Source organism: Sminthopsis crassicaudata, chromosome 2, assembly GCF_048593235.1.
Source record: "Sminthopsis crassicaudata isolate SCR6 chromosome 2, ASM4859323v1, whole genome shotgun sequence".
NCBI lineage: Eukaryota > Metazoa > Chordata > Mammalia > Dasyuromorphia > Dasyuridae > Sminthopsis > Sminthopsis crassicaudata.
The window spans coordinates 434,917,379-434,940,935 of record NC_133618.1 but is presented as its reverse complement, the minus strand read 5'-3'; the positions used below and the strand labels follow the sequence as shown (position 1 = coordinate 434,940,935).

The 23,557-nt window shown below is 50.7% G+C and overlaps 1 protein-coding gene across 7 annotated transcripts; it reads left to right on the top strand.

Moving 5' to 3' along the window:
* Positions 1-2,246: 2,246 nt before the first annotated feature.
* On the top strand, positions 2,247-23,080 carry GRK6 (G protein-coupled receptor kinase 6). Of its 7 annotated transcripts, none has more exons than XM_074292272.1 (17): positions 2,258-2,581; positions 7,184-7,279; positions 9,313-9,425; positions 9,730-9,807; positions 10,827-10,927; positions 11,161-11,253; positions 11,548-11,611; positions 15,677-15,799; positions 16,661-16,801; positions 17,437-17,627; positions 18,305-18,342; positions 18,418-18,507; positions 19,385-19,593; positions 19,686-19,823; positions 20,282-20,419; positions 20,538-20,672; positions 21,738-23,080. In XM_074292272.1, exons 1-17 carry the CDS (start codon positions 2,530-2,532, stop codon positions 21,789-21,791), a joined length of 1,854 nt encoding a protein of 617 aa, XP_074148373.1. In that variant the 5' UTR covers positions 2,258-2,529; the 3' UTR covers positions 21,792-23,080. The 7 variants fall into 7 exon arrangements, with proteins under 7 accessions (XP_074148377.1, XP_074148378.1, XP_074148373.1 ...); XM_074292273.1 differs by having other exon boundaries at positions 20,974-23,080; XM_074292271.1 differs by having other exon boundaries at positions 20,562-20,672; positions 21,736-21,962.
* Positions 23,081-23,557: the final 477 nt, after the last annotated feature.

Below are 23,557 nucleotides of genomic sequence, written 5' to 3'. Positions count from 1 at the left end.
CTTTCCTCAAGTCTAAGCTAAAATCCCACTTCTGACAAGGAACCTTAACCAATCTCCCTTCATTGAGGCACCTTCCCTCGGTTGACTGTGTCCAATTTGTCTTGCACATAGCTTGTTTGTAAATGCGTGCATGTTGTCTGCCCCATCAGACTGTAAAACTTGAGAAGAGGAACTTTTACCTTTCCTTTTAATCTCAGCACCAGTGCTAGATGGGGCAACAACAGATAGAGTACTGGGTCTGGAATCAGGAAGACCTGAGTTCAAATTCCAACTCAGATACTTACTGGCTACTTACTAGCTGTGTAACCCTGGGCAAATCACTTAACCTTGTTTACCTTGGTTTCCTCATCTGTAAAAATAAACTGGAAAAGAAAACAGCAAATCACTGCAGTGTCTCTTCCAAGAAAACCTCAAATGGGGGGAGGGGGTCACATTGGAGCAGACTGAACAAAGGCACGGAAGGAGTGTTTCTTAACTGACTGACACCAACCTCGATTCGAAACCTGGTTTTGCTACTTAGTACCTGAATGGCCTTTGGCAAAACCATTTAACCTTTTTGAGATCCAGTTCCTCCAACTGTCAGGGGTTTGGACTCTACGGCCTCCAAAGTTCCTAACAACTCTAACACTGATATGCTGAAACCCAAGGCTTTAATCAGCAGCAGCAAACGCTTTGGTTCACCTAGATGAACTAGGCCCTGTGTACAGACAGACATAATAAATCGCATTTATATAGGGTTCAAATTTCATCCTTCTCTTACAAAGGAGGCTGGTTGAGGCTCAGAAAATGTAAGGGATTTGCTCAGTGCGAGTTCTGACTCCAAATTTGATGCTTTTTCCAGTATAGAGTCCTTACTGAACACAGCCATGCTTTTAAGGTGCTCAGAAATCTAACTGGATGGCAGACACGGGCCTTGGATAAATCACCTGAGACTCCGTTTTCACATCGGTAACATGAATGGGAATGGCGAGTGGGGGCTAAGATCCGTCCCAGCTAATTGTTCTGTGAGCCACGTAGAAGACAGCCTGAGAGCACCACATTGATGAGCTTGTCGTGCTCACTTCAGAGATGGAGGAAGTTGCAGTGCACGCTTGCTTACCGACCAGCCCGGATGTTCTTGGAAACCTGTAGGTAGGTCCAGTTCTACCCAGTAAGAGGCCTTTAACAGAAGCTGAAACCAGAAAAGATAAGATACCTCATGACGTCATGGGGGGTAATCTGGGAACAAACTCCCTTCCCCCTCCCAGCAATGCTTTAGTTCCTGCTCAATGCTGGCTCTGATCCCAGAGCAGCCTAGTAAGGTTATACCCCCATCCCTGCAACTACCAGCCACACAAGAACGGCTTCAGGATTCTAGCCCGGACTTCTGAGCCTGGGACTCCGGGGCTGGGCAGACCAGCCGAGGCTGGGGTGTGTCCTGGGAAATGCATTATGGGCTAACGGGGAAGGCTAGAGAAATTGACTTCCTATCTCAGGGAAGAAAGATTTGTGCAGAGCACAAGGAACAAAGAGGATTCCTCGGCTAGGAGCCGCTCTGCCACGGAGGAGCAGCGGCATGTCTAACACAGAGCCCAGAGCCTGTCTTCCGGAAAAGGCTCCCCCACTTCCCTCCGGGACAGGACTGGACAGGTTCAGCTCCGAGCGGTGAGGTCACCTCGCGCCGGGCCTGGGAGCCTCCAGAGGTGAGCTGCAGAGGAACTCCCCCAGGTGCCGGGAGGGCGCCGCCCCACCTTCGGAAAAGCCACCCCCGAGGCAAAGTAGCCACCGGTCAGGGGAGTGTCTTCCTCTGGCTCCACCCCTTAAGTAAAATCTCTTATTGGAATCCTAGTCTGAGATTGAGTGAAATTTCGCTGTCCAATCATAATGTCAATCCAGCTCAGGGGGTGGGGCTTATTCAATAGGCGGGACTTTTCTGACTCCCAACCACATTCCGAAGACGAAGGGCTCGTCCGTAATTGGCAGATCTATGACCAATCAAGAGCCTGGAATCCGGAACCCAGACCGCCGCGCCCTGTGCTCAAACCAACCGAGGTGAGATGACGTTCTCAAGTACCTCCACCTCCTCCCTCAACGCCTTTGGCCGGGGGCTAGGCCCTAGTAGGAGGGGTGGGGCGGCGGGCAAGTGGAGCCCAATGGGAAGGCGGCGCGGGGAGCGGGTGAATTGCAATTGGCAGTGGGAAGTAAACAGTAGGCGGGGAGTAGGAGGTCCCGGCGCCGGCGCGGCCCCTCAGTGGCGGATGGGGGGGGGGGGACGACTGGAGACTGAGCAGCCACCGCGGCCGCAGCAGCCGCAGCAGCTGCAGCAGCAGCAATTAGAGTAGCAACAGCAGTTAGAACAGCAGCAGCAGTTAGAGCAGCAACAGCAGCAGCAGCAGCCGCGGCTACCGCAGCAGCAGCGGGCGGGCGGCAGGCGGCGGCTGCGGCGGCCCGGGAGGCCGAGGCCGAGGCCGTGGCGGAGTCACTGCGATCCTGGCCGGCTAGCTAGCCAGCGGGCGAGCGGGCGAACGGGCGGGCGAGCGTCGCGGCCCCATGGAGCTTGAGAACATCGTAGCGAACACTGTGCTGCTCAAGGCCCGGGAAGGTGAGCCAGGCTGGGCTGGGACAAGGATCTGATTGGGCTGAGCTCGGGTCAGGGCTGGGGCCGGGCTTGCGCTAGAGGTGGAGGCAGCCCAACCCCCGGCGCCGTTCCCGGCCTCCCGGCGCCAAGCTCCCGGCCCAGGGACCGCAACTGTGGGCCCTGCGGGCCGGGGCCGGGCGGCTCCCGGGCCCGCGGGCGCACGCGGATGCTCCCCCCGAACATTGCGGGGACGGCCACGCGCACAGGAAGGACCCCCCCCCCCTTGCGGACCCTGGGCCTCCTGGCCCCCTCCCCCGCTCCCTGTTTATCTCCCCGCACCCCACCTGCTCTGACTTTCCACGGAGGTGACCCTAAGGAGAAGGGAGAATCCGGTTCTTGGGTCCAGATTCCCCTGGTTTCCGAGAAACCCCCGGGGCCTGGCCCCCTCGGCGTGATGCTGGGCAAGCGCAGCCCCCGCCTTTGTACCGGGGTTCTTGTTTCCGGCGGAGCGTTGTGGAGCTTGGGGTGCTTGGGTGAGCTCGGGGCCCGGCTTCCTGGGAGGAGGAAGAGGCCAGGCTGGGCTGGGAACCCCTTTGCCCCCCTGTCTGGAGACAAGCTGAGGAGAGACTGGGAGCTGACTGAGCATGGAGACCCCACTGGTAGAGTCTGACCTTTTGCGGATGGCCAAAGTCAGGGTGATACTCTGCATGGGGGCGACTCTGGAGTCCGTTCCAGGAAGCTGTCTCAGGGCTGTTTTAGCTGCTTTAATGGTGGGCTGCCCTCCTGGAGACTTGGGTATGCTGCTTTGACTCTGTAGGCCTAAGGAGTCAAACACATCCCAAAGTGATCCTTCATGAGGGGAAGGAGGAAGAAAGAGGCTATAGTAGCCCAATGGGAACTATGATGGGAACCTGAAAGTTTTTTTAAGGATGAGCAGACATTCTTTGGAGCCTCCTAAAGTGGAGCCTTTGGAAAAGGAGTCTGTGTGAAGGGCGTGGGGGGAAGAGATAGTGAGAGGGAGAGATCTGAATTAGGTAATGAAAGCAATGTGTAGTGAGTGTAATGAAAAATATTAAATTTGGTGCAGGGTTTGAATCTTGACTGTATCCTTTATTATCTGTGTGAATTTGGGCAAGCCATTTAAATTCTCTGGACCCTAAATTTTTTCATCCATAAAAGATGGTTAGAATAAGTAATCTGATCTCTGAATTCTCTTCCAGCCCAAAATCTCTGATCTTATAATTTCTCTTTTCTCAAATTCTTCCAGCAGTTCAGACCCATCATAGTGCTATGTACAGGCAGGGACCTGGCCACCCAAAATCTCAGTTACCAGCATGATCTGACTATAGCCATGCTATGGACAGGGAATCTACTACCCCAACAAGCCATCTGCAGGACTCCCTGGTAGGTGTATATGTTTCAGTGACCCTTAGGGAACCACGTTTCTCTGCAAGGTAAAGCCCAGTCTACATGTCAGCTGGCAATGTTGGGGAACATAAGATCCACATAGCCTTGGGGCCAACATGGCTGTGTATGTAAGGCCTTAGTGATTCCAGAATGGGGGTCCTATTATAGTGGCCATTGCTGGTCCACAGCTCCTGCGCTATTATAGACCAGCTGTGTCTCTCAGCTCTCCTACTTGTTGCCTATGACCTTGGACAGGTCACATAATGTCTGTGCTTAATTTCTTCCTCTGTAAAATGAGCCGGTTGAACTAAATGATCTTTTAGGCCCCTTCTACCTTAATCTACAGTCTAAAATCATGTGGTTTCTCCTCCATAAGGGCAGCAACTGGTTTTAATTTTGTCTTGGTATCCTGAGTGCTTCCTGTAACAATGCCATGTTTGTCTCTCTCTTTTTTCTTTTTTTGGTAGGGGGTGCCACAAATCTATGATTTTTATCAACATAGGGAACTTCTAGTAAGAAAATTCTCTCTACCAATCTAGGTTGGCACTTGTTCTATAGCCTTTTTTTTTTTTTTTTTTTTTTTTTTTTTTTGGAAAAAAAATCACTTATCTGGAATGTAATAGACACAATAAATGCTTATGGAATTGAATTGCTCAGAAAATTCTGCCTCTGTTCTGATAGGCTTTCACTGCTTTATTCTTCTACACACACACACACACACACACACACACACACACACACACAGAGGTGTCCCGTTCATAAGGATGAGACACAGGCTCCACTAAAGTCAACTTGAATTGAGTCCCTAGACTCAGTACCAAGAGCACTGTGACCTTCCATACCCATAGCTTCTTTGCCTTTGCTCTCCTATGCCTTCTAAGCTATTTGACTCAAGCCAGATAAACCTGCATTGGCTGGCAGTAATTAGCCCTCATTAGATGCTCAGGTCAACCCCAGTTATATCTATTATCCTGCCTACTCTGCCTTTTTAGCCCCATAGTCCTACCTGCTGGATTTCTTGGCCTTTCCTCTAACTCCAGGCACCCATCACCACTCAGAGAGACATTGTGGACAGATTTTTTTCCTGCCAGAGGTACCCAAAGCTGGACATAGATTCTGGATATATTCAAAAAAGATATAGGGGATTGTAGTGCCCTCTATATTGGCAGTTTTGCCAAAATAGCTTAGCTGGGACCAGGTGAGACAATCCTTCTTAGGTATGTACTGGTACCTTGAGGGGGATGGACTGCTGGCCACAAATGCTAAACTGACTACCCAAGAGACATCAGACTGACACACAGCACTGGATAGCCTGGCTTGGCTTATCTCAGCTCCCTTATCAGGTCAGCCAGACCAGACTTTCCTCCCATCCCCAAGAGAGACATCTTCTGGTTTCTTTTTTCTGCCTCATCATCCCCCCAAGGGGGGGAGGGGGAAGGGGAGGCAGGGCCCTTGCCAAGCTGGTTCTTCTGCCATGGCTGTAGACAGCTCAATGCCTTTAGGTTTTTAAGCTGGGGAGAATAGCCCTGGGTATAAATGCATAAACTGGTGGAGAACATTGGCTAGTCTAACCTGGCAAGACCAGACAGAGGAGGGAAAGTAATTGATAAGAGCTTAGTGATGTAGCTCCAGCTGTGAGAGGGTTTCTTTCATTCAGGAACCTTTTTGTGCAGGAGGAGGAGATTGGAGCTTAACTTAGCTTTTGAGGTCCTAGGGTAAGAGTTGAAACTGAAGTGCATCTGGTTTCCAAGGACCAATTTTCAGGCCCAGAATTTCCTTATAAGAAGGAAAATCTTTCTTTTCACCCTTCTCTCCCCCTCCCCTCCCCTTTCCCTTTCTAAAGCTTCTTTCTCCCCCTGATAATATGCTCTAGAAAGAACAAGAGACAGGTACCTAGGTATTGGGCGAGGAAGAGGAAGAAGCAAGGGATAGGGTGGGGACAGGATATTTGCATGAGACTTTCTGCAGCAACCTTGATGTGGCCTAAAGAGAGGTGGGAGGAAGTAGCTTGTGGGGAAAGGGAAGATGGGCTAGTTAAAACACATGAATGACCTGTAGAAGGTGAGGGTTTGTTGGAGAAGCTTCCTTGTGCCTCTCCCATTTCTTCTGGTCTCCCCTTGAGGCCTCGAAGCCCACACTATTAGAGAGGAGGTAGGGGAAACCTTTTTCTGTTCCAAAAGCTTTGTAACTGGGCCTGAGGCTGGTGCTGGGGCCAAGCCTTCAGACACCCTTGCTGCTGAGTGAAGCAACCATCTGAGGCAGGCCTCTATGGGCAGGGGTGGAAGGGAAGAATTTCCCAATGGACACTTCCTCTTTGAAGTTCTGCCTCAGGCTGGAGCATTTGTGCCCCACTCATGTTCTAGGTAATCCTGAGGTGCAGAGTATCCCATCTTGGGCTCTGTCCAGGGTCCAGTGGATATCCATAGAGTATCCCTGTCAATAGCTCTTTGAATTCCCCAAGGGAGAAAGCTGAGGGGAGCTGTTGTTGGGTAGCTATAGGCCCCACTCCTCAAACTACCATTCTTTCTTGCCTTTCATGGAGTTTTAAGATTTTAGATCTAGGAAGGACCTTAGGGGTTATCTTGTTCACCCCCCTCATTTTACAGGTGAGACTTAAAAAGAGAAAGTGTTTTGTAAACAGGTTGTAAGGAGAGCTAGAATTAGCTCCTAAATCCGGTGCTCTTTTTACTATTCAGTGTTCTTTTTTTGTCATTAAATTTTTTCAGTTGTCAAACACTTTTTCTTTTCTCCTTCCCACTTCCTTCCCTAGTTTGGGGTTGGGGGGGGGGGAGGGCAGAGAAATAACACAAACAGAAAAACCAAACCTTTGTAACAAATTAGCAGAACTAAGTAAAACAAACATCCACATGATACCTCATTCTTTCTGTAGGTCCTTTGAGGTCCAAGCCACATTCAGCCACTTATCTAAGTGTCTCTCCCATCTTCCCATGGGCCCAGAAGTTACCCTGAATCTTAGATCAAACCTTGTCTCTCTTGCACAGAGGAAAGGGGTAGGGAAAGCCTGAAATCAAGTTGTATAAATCCCAAATCTCCCGTCCAGAAACTCCCAGGGACCTGGGGAAGGAGAGGGACATGGAGAAGTGGGCCATGGCTGGCCCTGGGGGCCTGGGTGTACCCCAGGAGGGAAGTGAAGAGAAGGAGGTTGAAACTTAAAGCCCCCTATCACCTTATGACCTAATCCTCCCATGACCCTCACAGGTGGTGGTGGCAACAGGAAAGGAAAAAGCAAGAAATGGCGACAGATGCTTCAGTTCCCTCACATCAGCCTGTGTGAGGATCTTCGTCAAAGTGTGGGTAAGAAAGAGCCCAAAGGCTTCTAGAGGCCTCTGTCTCAGGGGCACCAGAGCAGGCCACATGAAACCACTAAACCCAGGCCCCAGCTCAGCCAGATGCTGTGTGACCCCATGCTTGTCAGTCCACTTCTCTGGGCTTTTGCTTCTCAAGGGCGGGGGGAGGGGGGAGGAGCGTTTAGACATCTCCAGTAGGGTGGTTCTAGCCTAGGAGATAGCAGCCTACCCAGGCTGCTCCTGTACCTCTGCCCCAGTTGGGGTTCTTCTGAGCCCAGCCTGCTGAGTTTACCAGGTGTGGTTTGGGAGGAATCATTCCCCCATTTAGGGAGGGGGCGTGACAGGAAGCCAGGCTGTGAGCACCACCCACACCCCCTTCCCTCCCCAGAGAGTTTCAGTTCCTGAGCTTGGGTGGGGGGAAAGCCTACTCCACCCCAAGTAAGAGCTTCCTGGGCCCTAGTATTTGCAGACTACCCCAACCTTGCTGCTGAGAAGGAAGATGCCTCCTGGGAGGAAGGCAGGCTGTCCAAGGGGAGGGGACTGACTACAGTGCTCCTCTCAGCCTGACCAGGCCCAGTTCCCTGGCTGGTTTAAACTCCAGAGGAACAGCCTCAGCCATAGGATGGATCTTTTCTGGGCAGCAATTTTTCCTCAACCCATCTTTCTTCAGACATTTACTGATCCTGAGCCCCCTTGTAGTGTGCTCTGCAAAGGTCCAGCCTTGCCCTCAGGGAGCTCACAGTCTTGGTTGGGGTCACTGTCCATGAAATGTTAAATGATGCTGGAGTTGGATAGGAGGCTGTGATGATCAACATTTGACTCCAAGTCTAACTCACACTTGGGAGTTTGTTACTTATTTCATTGAGCTATTGTAAAGAAAGTACTTTGTAAACCTGAAAATGTAACAAATAGGAACATTGTTACTGTTACTCTTGTACTCTAGAGGAAGAAGCCTGGATTTGGAGGCAGGAGGCCTGGGTCAAATCCCGGCTGCACCACTCAACTAATGCTGTGGCCAAGAGCGTGCTCTCCTGAGCCTGTTTCCCCTCTTTAAAGGGTTGGGCTAGGTGGCTGCCAAGGCCCCTACCAGCTGCACTGTTCGGTGACAAGTTCAGATGAACTGCTGCAGATGACTCAAGTGAGGAAGAGAAAGGGTTTGGGATTCACCGGGAGGAGATTGCCTGGAGCTAGGTCTCTCAGGATGGGGAGATTAGATAAGTGGAAAGTAGACTGGGGCTGTGTCCCCAACTGTGGCAGCTGTCCATTGGGAGAAGAGCCCAACTGGACCCTGAAACTCAGAAGCAGACTTGTTACTTCCTCTCATGCTTCTGGCCTGGCCCGGCCCCAAAAGTTTTAGTCCCTCTTTGCCAGCTCCCCAAGACAGGGCTGAGGCTGGGATATTAGAAGAGACAGTCCTAGGACCTGCTTTTAAAAGGGGAGGAGGGATTCCCTAGAGGCCACCAGGGTTTGCCCTTTCCCCCCTAACACTAGAGATGAATGAGTACCTCTGCCCTTGAGCCCTGTATTCTTGAAAGGTATGCAGGAAAACCTTGCTTCCTCCCAGGGTGCCACACTTAAAACATCCAGAATGCAGAGATGTTCTCTTTCCTCCCACTCCCCATGGCCTATTCAGGTCAGAGAGGTCCTGAGGTCCATAGTGAGGGCACATGGACCAGTGTTCTCTCCATCTTTCTGTTAGGCACAAGGGATTCAGATCATTTAGTCCAGTGGATAAGTAAAAAGTAAAATGACTTAGCTAGAGAAAAGAGATGGAATCAGTCTTTTAACTCTAGATCCAATGCCCTTGACAATGCTCCTTACTGGAATTTTCCTTCCTGTCATGCCTCCTCCAGGAAGCTTCCCTAGACTTACTCTTGCCACACTTTCTCAGAACTGGGAGACCCAGAATACCTGGCCTACACAGTGCCTTGGCCAATCAATCAGAGTTTCTCCTAGCTCAGCTTCTGCTCTGAGGGGTTGCAGGGAGGTGGGGGTGCTGCCTAGGCTGATGGTAGCCACAGATACTCTCTCTGTTTGTAGAGCGGGACTACCACAGCCTGTGTGAGAAGCAGCCCATTGGTCACTTGCTCTTCCGGCAGTTTTGCGAGACTCGGCCGGAACTATCGCGATGCATCAGTTTCCTGGACGGGGTGGTAAGGGTTTCCCCTGCCTGCCAAGGGCTCCTGTGACCAGGGTGAGGGAAGCAAGTCTCCTGAGGGACCTCTTTGTCCCAAAGCCAAGGGCCAGGAAAGCTAAGCAGGTTGTTCCTAGCAGCAGTGGTCCCACAGTAGGAACATCTTCGATGTCTTCCTTAGCCAACCCCCACTGGACCCTGACTCTCAAGGCCAGGCCAGAAAACCATGCCTTCCACCCCCAACTATTCCTCATCTGGTCTGTCTATAGTCTCTGCCTTTCTTAGGCTAAGACCTGTTCGGCTCAGGGTCATTCTTCTTGTAGGCTGAATATGAGGTGACCCCTGATGATAAGCGGAAAGAGGCTGCCCAGAGGCTGATGGAGAACTACCTGAACCCCAAGGTAAGTGAACTGCAACCTAAACCTACTAGGACCAGTGAAAGAGCTTCATCTTGGGATGAAGGAGTCTGTCCTTGTCAAAAGATTTGATCTGAATAATGATGGGAAGTGAGCCTCAGACCGGGTGGCAGCCAAAATATAGGGAGCCTTTCTGACAGGAAGAGGCATGCAAGTGGGAGAACCAGGAGGACCCCTAGAGTTGGGAACTCCTCTAGACCTTGAGAACTGGGCAGTGGTGGTCATCTACTCTAAACTCCTAGTTCTTCTTGAATAGTCTTTCCACAGAAGAGGTACTTAACCTTTTTGTTGTCATGGACCCCTTCAGCCAACTGGGGAAGCCTATGGACTTTGTCACAGAAGCATAGTTTTAAACATATAAAAGAAAATGCATAGGGCTACAAAAGAAACCAATTTGAAATATGGTTTTTAAATGTTTTTAAGAAATAAGTTCTGTAAATCTCAAGTTAAAACCCACTACCCTCCTTTAAAAAGGTCTTATATCCTTAGCTTATTGGACACTATATTCTGTCCCTTCAGTTCCTACCCACCTCCTACCCATGCATGAAAGACTCACTGCTTTCCAAAGGAGTACCTGTGTGCAGAGTCAGAAGTGAAAACAAGAAATTACAAGGCATTCACAAGTGGCTCCCATAATGATCTCTCCCCTGAGTGTCCTTGGGTCAGGCTATGGAATCCTGCAGGAGCAGAGCAGAATCCCCTGGATTTTCATTCTGGGATCCCCTTCTCAATTATCCAATGCTTCCCAGTGGTGGGGGGAGTGAACTCATCAGCAGAGGAGTAGACCTGTTGGGATATTCTAAAAGAAGTATTCCAGAAGGGGCTGGTAATTTGGATTCTGATCAATAGCTCCTATTTCTTTTGAGTTTTGAGGGCCTACAGTCCTGTGGTGCATGAGTATGGCTTAGGAGAAAGTTCAGCTGCCCCTTCTCATTGTAGGGGCTCACTCGAGTTAGAGTCAGCCTTTCACACTGACCCTTCTCTGCCTCTTCCCAAATCCCCAGTGTACAGACTACATCCCCGAAGTTCCTTCCCAGCTGGTGAGTGCCTGTGCTGAGCGACTTGAACAGGGACCCTGCAAAGACCTCTTCAAAGAGCTCACCAGGTGGGTATCAACCTGTTCTCTATCCTGCAAGGTCAGCCTGGCAGGGAAGGGATAGGAAAAGTACTCCCCTCAGAACAGGGCTCTCCTGGGAGAACCTACCTCAGTAGAGTGAAGACCTGGTGAGGGAAGGAAAAGGGAAGCTGCCATCCCATTCTCCCACCATGGGGGGAAGGGCAGGGTCTCCCTGTGAGGACTGAAACCAGCTGAGGCTTCAGCCTTCTCTTGACCTCCAGGTTGACCCATGAGTACCTGAGCGTGGCCCCCTTTGCCGATTACCTCGACAGCATCTACTTCAATCGATTCCTCCAGTGGAAATGGATGGAAAGGTTAGAATCACTCCTTTTGTTGTACCCTTAAAGTATGTAGGGACAGGGGGTATGTATCGAGCAATTAGGGGACGGGGATCCTGATGGCAATTGGCTGGGGCAGCTTGTGATCTTGAATGAGGTTCATGAGACCGGCTCTGGATGGGAAGAGGAGAAATAAACATCTACCTCCTTCTCATTTCTACCTGGCTCCACACTCCAGCACTCCCCATAGCCTTCCCAACTCAACAGTGACCAGGCAGATGTCCCATCCCCGTCTCAGAAGCCTCTGATAATCCTCCTTTCTCTCTGCAGGCAGCCAGTGACTAAAAACACCTTCCGGCAGTATCGTGTACTGGGCAAGGGTGGCTTTGGGGAGGTGAGTGCCCTGGAATAAAATGGAATCTGGGAGATCTTTGAAGGGCAGCAGGGGGACCTGGCTCTTGTACATGCTGCTGTAATTTCTTATTTACCAGTCCCCAAAGCTTTTGGAATGGCAGTAGCTTTTGTGTCTTATCCCTCTGCTACCACCACTCGTAGAACATAACTCAGGTGAGAAAGAGTGGCAGTGGATGCCCAGATTCTCACCCCTTCTGGTTCTTTTCTCTAATTGGCCTGAACCAAGGTCTGTCCTTGTTCCTTTGTCTGCACTGCTCCAGTCTCTGCTTGATTTCTGGGGATCAGGGCAGAAAAAAACCAACTTATTCCCACTGAGACAAGCTTAAAGCATTTAAGGAAAAAGAAATTGTAAATTTGGCTCTGCCAACTAAATGGAAGGATCTTTATTCCATTTGTGATGTGGAAGATCCAAATCCTAGCTCTAAAGCTTAATAGCTTTAGGATGTTAGGCCACTCTCTGATCCTCAATTTTTCCCTCTATAAAATGCGAATAAGAGAGTTTTCCCTGACTCCTTTATAGGGTTTGTAGAGTTATTTGGCTAAAAAGATTTTGTAAACCTTAAAGTCCGAGAGAAGCAGCAGAAGTGAACAGGAGCAGTGGCAACTTCTGCTGCTGCTGCTATTACTGCCACTATTAGGAGGAGGACACCTCATTAGGTAAGGGAAGCCTGAGTTCTCAAAGGCTGTACCAATTGAGTATAAGCTCTTCCCCCAAGACAAGATTTTGAATACAGTCCCAGTGACCGAATCTACTCAGGATTAACCCCATAGGTTGTCTGCTAATAATAAATTCACTAGCTGTTGCAAATGACTCTTGGACCTGGGGTTTCCACTTTCATTGCTATTGCCTGCAGAAAAGGAGGCAGAGAAGGTAAAGATCCAATTTTAGAGTATCCATAAACACTAACTTTTAGATTACTCTCAATAGGAGATCTCTCGCCAATGAGTTTACATGTTATTGAAATTAGTGAACCACATCAGTGTTGTCGTTCTTGTAAGTCGCAACTACGTGGAAGCGTGGCTCACTGGTTCTCCTTTGAAAAGTAAACAGAGTAGGCAAAGTTGATTTAATTGTGCTTTCAGAGGAAACAAGAAACATATAATGGCATACTTGGTCAGCTCCCATTGTTATGCTCTCATTGAGAATAAGCAAAAAGACCATCAAAAAGAGAATATGCAAGCATTTGTTGAAAATGATGAGTAGAGAAATCCTATGACAAACTAGGTAAGATCCTCCAAACCAACTCAATCCAAGCTTTTACATTTAGTGACCACATTGCAAGATGGATAGACAGCCAAAAGTGCAGCATGTTAAGTGCAAGAACATTGGGGGAGTCAGGAAAGCTAGGCTCCTACCCATCTCTGGTGTTTACTTTCTCTCGAGTTTTGGGCAAGTCACTTAATCTCTCTAGGTCTCAGTTCCCTCATCTGTAAAATGGAGTTGATCTCAGTGCCCCCAAGATCCTTCCCAACTCTAAATCTGGGGCCCTTAGTACATTGGGAAATATGTTTCCATTTTAAGAAACAAAAAGAGGCTGAAAACTCATAGGCTAATTCAGAAGCTTCATGTGTCTATGTTATGAATGCTTCAATAAGTTTTATTTCTTTTTTTTATAGCTTTTTATTTACAAAACATATGCATGGGTAATTTTTCAACATTGACCCTTGCAAAAACTTCTGTTTCAACTTTTCCCCTCCCCTCCTTCCCCTCCCCTCCTCCCCCAGATGGCAGGTTGACCAATACATGTTAAATATGTTAAAGTATATGTTAAATACAATATATGGAATGCTTCAATAAGTATATTAGAAGGTGTTAGTTGGAGGAAACAGACACCCAACATCACAAAAAAATAAAAAATAAAAAAAAATGAAACTGGCTACCCTGAGAGGTGTTATTGCTATGGGAATCATGAAAATTAGCCATCTCTGAGCTGTCATATCATCCACCAGGGAGGCAGAATCAAAAATTGGCATCAACATGAAAGAAAGTTCAGGAATGGGAAGAATTGGATCTGTATCCCCCAGCTTTAACCTGGCCTATTTCAGACAAACTGTTGATATCAGGAAGGGAACCAATGATCTTCATTTTTCACCATTTTCTTTAGATGATAACATTAAATAGTTACCCCCTTAGGGAGGTCAAAGGAACCTAGAACAAAGTGACATTACTGAGCAAACACAATGGATCTCCTTGCCAGACACTGTAGCTTAGGGCAGAACAGGTTTAAAATACAAGATCAAGCACATTTGCAAACACTACAAAAAAGAAAGATAGAAAGTTATCAACAGCCAGAGCATTGGAAAGCAACATAGGCTAAATTCTGTAGAAACCTTGGTTCAAGACAACAAATAGAGTAGATAAGTAGATCAAGTGTGTTAGGACCATCCATTTTCATCAATGACAGTAAAATCACCACATTTAAATCTTAATACCTTAGTCTCTATGAGACAGAATGAAAATGGCACATGAGATGAAGCTAGAAAAAAGTGCCTGGACCCCACCAAGTTCCACACAAAGTATCCAAACTAGAAGCAATAATATCCTAAGAAACATCAAGGAATCATTCTGCAAGTTTGGGAGGAGATGCCCAAATTGTTTTGTGTTTGGTTTTTTTTTTTAATCATGTGGGCTATTATCAGAAAAAGTGATATAATGTACCAGAGCAGAGCCCTCTTCGAAGTCACATGATAGCTAACATTTATGTAGCAGTTATTACAACATGCTAGGTACTCTGCTAGGGGCTTTACAATTGTTTTCTCATTTGTTCCTCACAACAACCCTGAGAGGTAGGTTCTGTTATTATCCCTATTTTACAGATGAGAGAACTGAGCCACTTGCCCAGGGTCACACATTGTATTTATTGGTTTTTGATGCCAAAAAAGAAAAATAAGTCCAAACTCATTTGACTTGGTAGAGTAAAATGCAGCCTTAAAGAGAGTCCTTTAACAAGGATTGTCTCATCCCTATGTAAAGGGCCTGGCTTACATGCATCCACAGAGATGACAGATTATTAACATCCATAAAACTAGTAGGTCGTTCATTTCTGCCCAAATTTTGCCAGTATTGTGAAGATAGCCCACAAAAGATTCAAAAGGAGGAGACATTCCCTTTAGATAGTTTTTAGATTTTTTTAATCAGCATTTATTATAGGTATTACAAATTGTGATTTTTGTCCAACAACTAGTGAATTATGTTTTTATTCATAGAACTAAACCACATCAATATTGACATTCTTGAGGTAAATGGTTATATTAACATCAAGCAAGACAGAAAACAGGGAGATGAATGCCTGCCAAAGATACTTATCTTTGTTGCTCATGTTTGCAAATGGCACACTGATTAATTCAGCCCTGGTATATTTTTGGGCTCCTTGATGAGTTCTTTCTGTAATCAAAAAAAGGTAGGCCTCACATTCATATAAAGATAAGGGATTGAACTTGTGATTTCTTTGGTGTGGTATACTCCCAGAAGAGGAAACTCCCTCTACTACTTTTAATCAGCCCCTCTGCAACTTTATGCTCTCCAGAATACCTGGAGGTTAAATACCCAGGGACACACAGCAAAGAATGGGTCAAAGATTTGAGCCTGGGCTTTCTGGCTAGTTCTATCCATTATAAACACTGCCTTTAAATATAGGAAAAACTAAGTGAATGACAAGTGCCTAGTGTCTAAAAATGCTATAGGGTTAATACAGCTGTATGGGATGAACAGTGAGCTAGGTCCATATATGAAGAAGATGGGGCAGCTAGGTGGTGCAGTGTGTAGAGCATCAGCCTTGAATTCAGGAGGACCCAAGTTCAAATCTGATCTCAGACACTTAACACTTCCTAGCTGTGTGACCCTGGGCAAGTCACTTAACCCCAGCCTCAGAAAAGAAAAAAAAAATATATGAAGATTAGGAATATAAGAAAAGGCCAAGCTGCATTTGCTTAATAATTAGGTCCTATCATTGATCCCAAGTTTCTCCCTAACATGCAGCCTCTGCTATTTAAGATTAAGATTCTCCTGGCTGTGTTCTGTAACTGTGCATCTTAAACGCCATAGCCACCAAAGAATCAAAGTTGTGCGTGTGCCAAGGTCCATGGGGAGATGCACCATACTGACCTCTGCACAGAAAATGGCAGAAGGAACATTGCCCAGATGATGGAGAACGTTTGGATGAGCCAGGTACATAAGCCGGTTCCCAAAGGTGTGAAACACTTGCAGGGATTTGGACAGCCCTTCAGACCAGCCAAAAATGGACAAAAGTCTCATGCGATGAGAAGGCAGGAAGGAGAGGGGGTGTGCTAGAGAATATGCACATTGATGATTTCTGCTGAGAAATATTTCACCTTGGTTTCCCTATAAAATTCCCTTTTCTCTTCATTATGCCAGAATGGGATTTAAAGGAAAAAGAGTCTTATTCCCCAGGGCCAAGCAGACACTAGAGGCAGTGCAGACCAAGGGACTTTAGGAAACTGATAGAAGATGGATTTCGGGCTGGGTAAGGGGGCATAGACTGCCCCTCCCTCTGGAGCTGAGTAAGGTGAGTTAGAATGCAGGTCCTCAAAGATGGATCCTTGAATCAAAAGGAGACCCCCTAGGAGACGATTCAGCCAGTTCCAGTGATCTTGTGATGAAGAGAGCCATCTACACCCAGAAAGAGGTCTGGGAACTGAGTGTGGAGCCCAACACAGCGTTCTCACTCTTTTGTTGTTGTTTGCTTGCATTTTATTTTCTTTCTCATTTTTTTCCTTTTTGATCTGATTTTTCTTGTGCAATAAGAGAATTGTGGAAATATGTATGCCTATATTGAATTTACATATATTTTTATCATGTATAACATATATTGGATTACTTGCCATTTGGGGGTGGGGATTAGAACACAAGGTCTTGAAAGGGTCAGTGGTGAAAAATTATCCTTGCATATGTTTGAAAATAGAAAGCTTCAATAAAACTAAAAAACAAAAAAGAGCCCATTGGTTGGGGATGCTGGCAAGAAGAACACAAACTCACTTGACACTTCTTCCCATCCCACCCTCCTCCCAGGTTTGTGCGTGCCAGGTGCGAGCAACAGGCAAGATGTACGCCTGCAAGAAGCTGGAGAAGAAGCGAATCAAGAAGAGGAAAGGAGAAGCCATGGCCCTTAATGAGAAGCAGATCCTGGAGAGAGTGAACAGTAGGTTTGTAGTAAGTACAGAGGAGGCCTTTTCCTTTCCCCTCGGGCACCTCCCAGAGAGGCCTCTGAGCCTGCCCTTGGCATCCTCCCCAGCCCCCACCCGCCCAGTCCTTCTCCGACCCATGCCAGCGCCTTCTTACCTGGGAGCTGATGTGGGACAGGACTCCTCCCACTGGGCCAGCATCTCCTAATGGTACCCAGGAGGCCATGGCTCGATGGCTGGGGAAAGCTGCAGCGCTTCCCCAGAAGGCATCAGTTCCTCTACATCCCAAGGTAGTTTCTTAATCACACCTGGGATGTCTGTGAATGAGGCAATTATAATCTGGCCCATAGGGATCTGGCCAATCCTGTGCATGCTGTGCCACGCCGATGTCTGGCTCTGCTCTCTGAGAAGAGCTCAGCCCCTCCACACACACCCCCATCTGGGGCTTCAGGGAGGGGACCCACTTTGCCCTCTGCCTCAGGCCAACAACGTCCACACATGGGTCCTTGCCCTGCGAAATGGCTTCTCCTAGGACTGACACGGCCCCCTCATCCCTGAAGTAATAAAGGAACCAACTCCTACCAGGCCCCCCAAGACGAGAGGGTGGAGCGGGCACCTGGTCGTCCGCTGTCACCTCACCCCCATCGCTGCTGGCTGTTCCAGGTGAGCCTGGCCTATGCCTATGAAACCAAGGATGCCCTATGCCTGGTGCTGACCCTGATGAATGGCGGAGACCTCAAATTCCACATCTACCACATGGGTGAAGCAGGCTTTGAGGAGGCCCGTGCTGTGTTCTACGCAGCTGAGATCTGCTGCGGCCTAGAAGACCTTCACCGAGAGCGGATTGTGTACAGGTAAGCCGGGTCAGAGGACTGGCGGACAGAGCTTGCCATGGGAGGAGAGCAGCAGGGCATGGCCGGTGAGGGGGGCGTGTGACTGATTAGGACCACCCAGCCCTTCTCTAATGGGGAGCATTTCTCTTCAAGCTTTTGAAGAACTGTCACAAAAAAAGGATTCAATTCTTTTGGGGGCCCCTGGGACCCCAGACGTTAAAAGTGGAACTTGTTCAAGGAAGAGGCAGATTTGCACTTAATATGAAGAACTTCCTCAAAATTAAGGCTGTGCAGAATGGCATGAGCCCCCTCTAGAGAGGGCAGGCTCCTGCTCACTGAAGGCTTGGAAACAGAGGCCGGACTCGCCTGGCAGAGTGTTTTAGGCAGGGTTCAGAGCCGGGCTTGCCTCCCGCTTTTGTCAGGTACTTGTGAGTAATCTCGGACAAGCCACTCTCTCATTTCCTCATCTCTGGAAGGGAGCTGCCCCAGATGAACTCCAAGCCATGCTCTAGCTATAGTGACCTGTGAGTTCCATGAGGTCTCTTCCAGCCGGCGCCTCGGTGTGGCTTGGGGATCAGTGTTGTAGGAAACCAGGTCAGGGCCTGGTCCCCAGAGGGGCAGGGTTATCCACCCTGGGGGAATGCCCAGACTTCCAGCCCATATCAGATGTAGCGCTAATCCTGCCCCTTTTCCCTCAGAGACCTGAAACCAGAGAACATACTGTTGGATGACCATGGTGAGTCAGGGAGCAGGTGCCTGTGGGGGTGGGGCTGGCTCTTCTGGATGCCCTGTGACCACCCCTCCTTTTCAGGCCACATTCGAATCTCTGATCTTGGACTGGCTGTGTATGTGCCTGAAGGTCAGACCATGAAAGGTCGAGTGGGCACTGTGGGCTACATGGGTGAGTATCTTTTCCCTTGCAAACCAAGACTGCCTTCCAGGCCTGGGTTGCGTCCATCCTCTACTAGACGTACACGGCTAGGTCAGCCCATTCATCTTCAGCAAAACTGCCTGCCCCACACATACCCTCTGATTCCCGCTCTTCCCATTTTATTTTCCTCGGGCTCTGCACTATTCCCCATTGTTGCTTAGTCCAGACAGACTTCTGAGCCCTCGGCCTCACCAGCCTTTCTGGGCACCGCCCCCAACTCTGCCCAGTCTCTTCTTCCTGAGGAACAAGGGGTAGTAATGAGTTCGTCAAGCAAACTCATTGCTTTTGGGTGAATAAAGATGTTGGCTCATAGAGGCCTTAGTCTCCAGGACTGAGGAAGCCCAGGCACGGGCTGAGCGCCTTTATCCCACCAGCAGCCATTTTGTTATACTTTGGGGAAAATATTTTCTATACCACTGTGCCAATGGGGCTGGCAGATGGTTGGCTTGGGCCCCAGGTCCTCCCTTCCCATCATCCTCACAGTGCACCCCAAGGGAGGGCCGGCATCAATTGTGTTTGAGCCAAAGCCCTGGCCTGGCCTTGTGGCTGCTGACAGTGCTCAGCTGCCTGTTTGTGGAAAGACAAACTGGGGACCACTTGTGTTACCCTGCCCCAGGGAATCCCAGGGATGGCTAGTAAAAGTAGAAAGAGCCCTGAATCTGAAAGTAGAAAACCCAAGCTTACTCTTACCTTGGTCAAGTCCCGCCCTTTCCCTTGGTCATCCCTCAGGTTTTCCTCTCAGTCCTGTGTTCTTCACTCTTTTCTCCCTTCCGGAGGCACTCTCCCCGGCCCCAGCTCCCCCCCTTCCAACCTGGCACTGATGGCGCGCTGTGTTCTGTCCCCCCAGCCCCCGAAGTGGTAAAGAACGAGCGGTACACGTTCAGCCCAGACTGGTGGGCCCTGGGGTGCCTCCTGTACGAGATGATCGAGGGCCAGTCACCCTTCCAGCAGCGAAAGAAGAAGATAAAGCGAGAGGAGGTGGAGCGGCTGGTGAAGGAGGTAGCTGAAGAATACTCGGGCAAGTTCTCATCCAGAGCCCGTTCTCTCTGCACGTCGGTATGTAGCGGGGCTTCCACGGCTAGGGCGGAAGGGGCTCTCTTCCTCCTTCCCGCCAGCTTAGGAGTCCTGACCTCCCTGCCTTTCTGCAGCTTCTGTGCAAGGACCCCCGGGAAAGGCTCGGCTGCCGAGGGGGCGGTGCACAGGAAGTCAAGGAGCACCCCATCTTCAAACGTATCAACTTTAAGCGATTGGAGGCTGGGATGCTTGATCCTCCCTTCAAGCCTGATGTGAGTGCTTGCCCCCACCCCTGAATTGGGTGGCCCAGAGTAGGAGCCAGCTTTGGGGACTGACCAGGACAGGATTGAGCTGGGCCCCAGCAATCCAGCCTGCACTGAGGCCATCAAACAGCCAGCAGAACCGGGGCCCTTCTCTCCCTGGCTGCTCTGCTGACAACCAAAGGGAATCAGAAGCCCAGCCTCAACATATTGTCGGAGGCCATGGGTGAGATAAAACAGACTGGAGCACTGGGATTGAAAGGGCAGGGGCTGATACATAGACTTGGAGGCCCCGCTTCCTGCCCTGCCCAGGTGTGAGGAGGCCCTGTGGGCCAGCTGGGGCTCAGGAAGGCCATGAGCCACACCAGCAAAGGGTGTCCGGGCCCATGCTTCCACTGTACCTATTGGCATTTCCCATTTGCCGGGCTTCTGGATCAGCCAGACAGCCTCTCCTCTCTTCCCCCTCCCAGCCCCAAGCCATTTACTGCAAAGATGTGCTGGACATCGAGCAGTTCTCCACGGTCAAGGGGGTCGAACTGGAGTCTACAGATAACGACTTCTACCAAAAGTTTGCCACGGGAAGCGTGCCCATCCCTTGGCAGAATGAGGTAGGTGGGCGCCCAGCACATGGTGGGTGGGAAAGGGCAGGGGGAGTGGGGGTCCTCTCCTGGGAGGCTCCCTGAGGTACGGGTGTCCTAGCACCCGGTTCTCTCCTCCTGGCCGCAGATGATTGAGACGGAGTGTTTTAAGGAGCTGAACGTCTTTGGCATGGATGGCACAGTACCCCCAGACCTCGACTGGAAGGGCTTGCCCTCACCGCAGCCCAAAAAGGGCTTGCTCCAGCGGCTCTTCAGCAGACAGGTACTGGGCAAGCATGTGCGGGTCCCCAGGAGACGCCCTCTTGGTTTGGCCTTCCCCGTGGAGCTGGACACTCTGGTCACTCCCGGGGTGCCGGGCACTGCTTGAGCTGTCGCTCCAGCCTGAGCGCGCTCTGCCCCAAGGGAAACGACTGTTCTGGGCTACTGGTCCTGCTCCCAGCTTGCTCCCCAAGCTCCCCTACCCGCCCTGGTACAGTCGCTGAGGCCGGGAAGCAGTGCCCTCCCTGTGCCTCAGGCCCTCCCCCCTGCCGGGGCCTCCTTCATGCTGTGTTTTCTCTTTCCAGAGGTGAGCAGTGTGTGGGTCCCGGCGGGGCCTAATCCCTTCTGCAGCAGTGGCCAAGAGGAGTCCGGTGCTGGTGCCCTCCCCCCCCTTTCTTCCTGCCCACTGCTTCCTTTTCACTGCCCCAGAGCCACTAATCCTTCGCTTGGCTACCCCAGCTGCCCAGACCCTGCTTTCACCACGCTGGCGGGGGGAGGGGGGGCCCTCCGGGAAAGGAGATCGGTCGCCCCCTCCCCGGCCCAGGCTGCCGTGCCTTCCTGGAAGCCACCAAGTTTGTCCTCAGAGGCAGTGGCTTGGTGGGAGAGTGGGGCCCCCTTTCTAAATGCGCACAGATCCCAGACCACAGCGTGCACCTGCTGGCTTATGGGAAATGTGGGAGAGCCTTCCTTCCTCAAACGGGGCCGGTGGCCCACAGACTGCGCCGCGCCCCAGCCCCTCTGGCTGCAGCTCTCCTTCCTTCGGGGCTGTGGCCAGCCTGGGTGCTCGGGCCGCAGGGGAAGCCTGAATGGGCTCCGGCCCTCCCCACATCCCTCTCTTCCCCTCTCCCAGCCCCAGTGCCCTAACTCTGTGCTCCGCAGGGACCTCAGCACTTGCCCCCTCCCAGAATGCCCTGGGGGGGCCCTCCGTGGACTCCCGGGTTGGGGTGGGCAGGGGCGTCTCTGCAGCACCTCTGGGCGGCCCTAGGCTGCCTGAGTCCAGTAACATTGTCCAACCTTGCCTGCTTGCTTCCCTCTTCCCTGTCTCTCCTCCCACCCTTCCCTTTCCCAGGACTGTTGTGGGAACTGCAGCGACAGTGAGGAAGAGTCCCCCACCCGCCTCTAGCCCCGAGGGCCTGACACCTGCGCCTGGCGCATGGCGGTAGCAGCTGCGCACCTGCCTGTTTACAGTTTTGCACAGTTGTCCTTAAAGATGTCTGCAAAGGCCCAAGGAGGCGCCTCAGAGCCGGACAACCCCTGCCCATGCCAGGATTGTTCTAAATCTTTGGCCTGCCAAGGACGTCTCCCCGTCCCCAAGGGACGGAGCAGGGAGGAGAATTCTGCTCCCTCCTTCCTTCCCAGCCTGGGCAGGGTGCCACAGGACACTCGTCGCAGGTCCTGGCCCCCAACTTGCCCCCCAGGAGGTGTTGGAATTTTATATATTTATATATCTGTATGTATGTATGTATATATCAACTGTAGATTTTTAAATCACTGGGCAGAGGAGCCATCTCCCTCCCCACCACTGCCCACGATACTCACTGTGGCCCTGCCTGGGCCAGAGCAGAGAGGGGGAAGATTTATTGCCAAACCAAAGGGCCCCCCTGGCCCTCAGGGGCTGCTGGGCAGCTAGTTTGGGTCCCGGGCCCTCCCCCATCACACTCACTGTGTCACCCGCCGTGAACTAGTGACAGTTGTGCCTACATATCCCACTGCCTTGTTTCCAGTGGCTTGGCATAGCCTCGTGACTGCTGGAAACTCCCTCCCTGCCTGCTTCCAGATAGGAATGTTCGGGGCCGCTTGGTGGGGCCCGGAATGTGGGGACAGAGGGCCCCCCACAGGACCAGGGCCCACTGCCTGGGCACTTGGGCCACAGGGGCCACACCCTCTGGAAAGGAGTGCATGGGGTGGGGGGGTGTCTGCATACCACCCTTAGTCTTCCCAGAAGGCATCTCTTCCATAAAGCCCCTGCCAGGGCTGAGCTGAGAGGCCTCCCCTCCCCCTGGGGGCCTCCAGCTCATGTGCCTTCCCAGGGGCCCGACTCTTCTCCCTCCCCAGCATAGCACCATCTCCCCCTCCCAGGGGTTTGGGGAGGACAGTTTTTAAAACATTCCAGCCACATTGCACAGTATCCACTTGTCCCTGTGTGTTCCTAGCAATAATCTGCCCCTTCCTCGTGTTTCTGAGCGTGTGGCGTGCCTGCCCTCGGCCTGGGCCCTGTCACCCCACTGAGCCAGGCCTCTTGGGACTGTGACTTACCCAATATGGCACCATATCTGTGGTAGCATTTGCTTGCACTGCACTGATGTTCCAATATGTAAAGACTGATTTTTACGCCTTTTATTCAATGTATGATACCCAGTGTCTCTGTTGTTTCCTTCATGCAAACGTGAATATGATAAGAGCACAAACGGATTACACCTCCCCAGCCTGCCTCTTTCTTGGGATCCCCACCATGGCCGGGGATTGTGACCCCTGTAGGAAGAGGTGGGCAGGGTGGGAGCAGAGCATGCTGGCCCCCCAGCCAGGTTTCTAGAAAAGGCTCGTGGGGGGCTGTGTACTCACGGACTCACCCTGAGGAGAGTTTCACCAAGTAGCACCAGTCAGAGGCAAGGGTCAGTCTCCAGGCAGACATCTTGTGCTGGGCTCTGGGCTGCTGGTCTGCTGCTGTTGTTTCTTGTAGATGGCATATCTGTGAATCTGACAGGAAGCTCACATGGGTGGGGACATTTAGGTTGATAGGCTAAAACGTCTTGAATTAGAGCAATGAACCTAGTCACGTGATATATTTATTAAATGCCTTCTGTGTGTGGAGCACTCTCCCGGACACTGGGAGAGAGAGCATCTAAACGGGACCTTACCACCATCTCTAGGAGCTCATGGCCAGCAGCA

Excerpts from the sequence above, each read along its gene's own strand:
- GRK6 (XM_074292271.1), top strand. The coding sequence starts at position 2,530 with ATGGAGCTTGAGAACATCGTAGCGAACACTGTGCTGCTCAAGGCCCGG. Across the intron at positions 2,582-7,183 it reads GCTGCTCAAGGCCCGGGAAG|GTGGTGGTGGCAACAGGAAA; the intron begins GTGAGCCAGGCT and ends TGACCCTCACAG. Across the intron at positions 20,420-20,561 it reads CCATCCCTTGGCAGAATGAG|GAGCTGAACGTCTTTGGCAT; the intron begins GTAGGTGGGCGC and ends GAGTGTTTTAAG.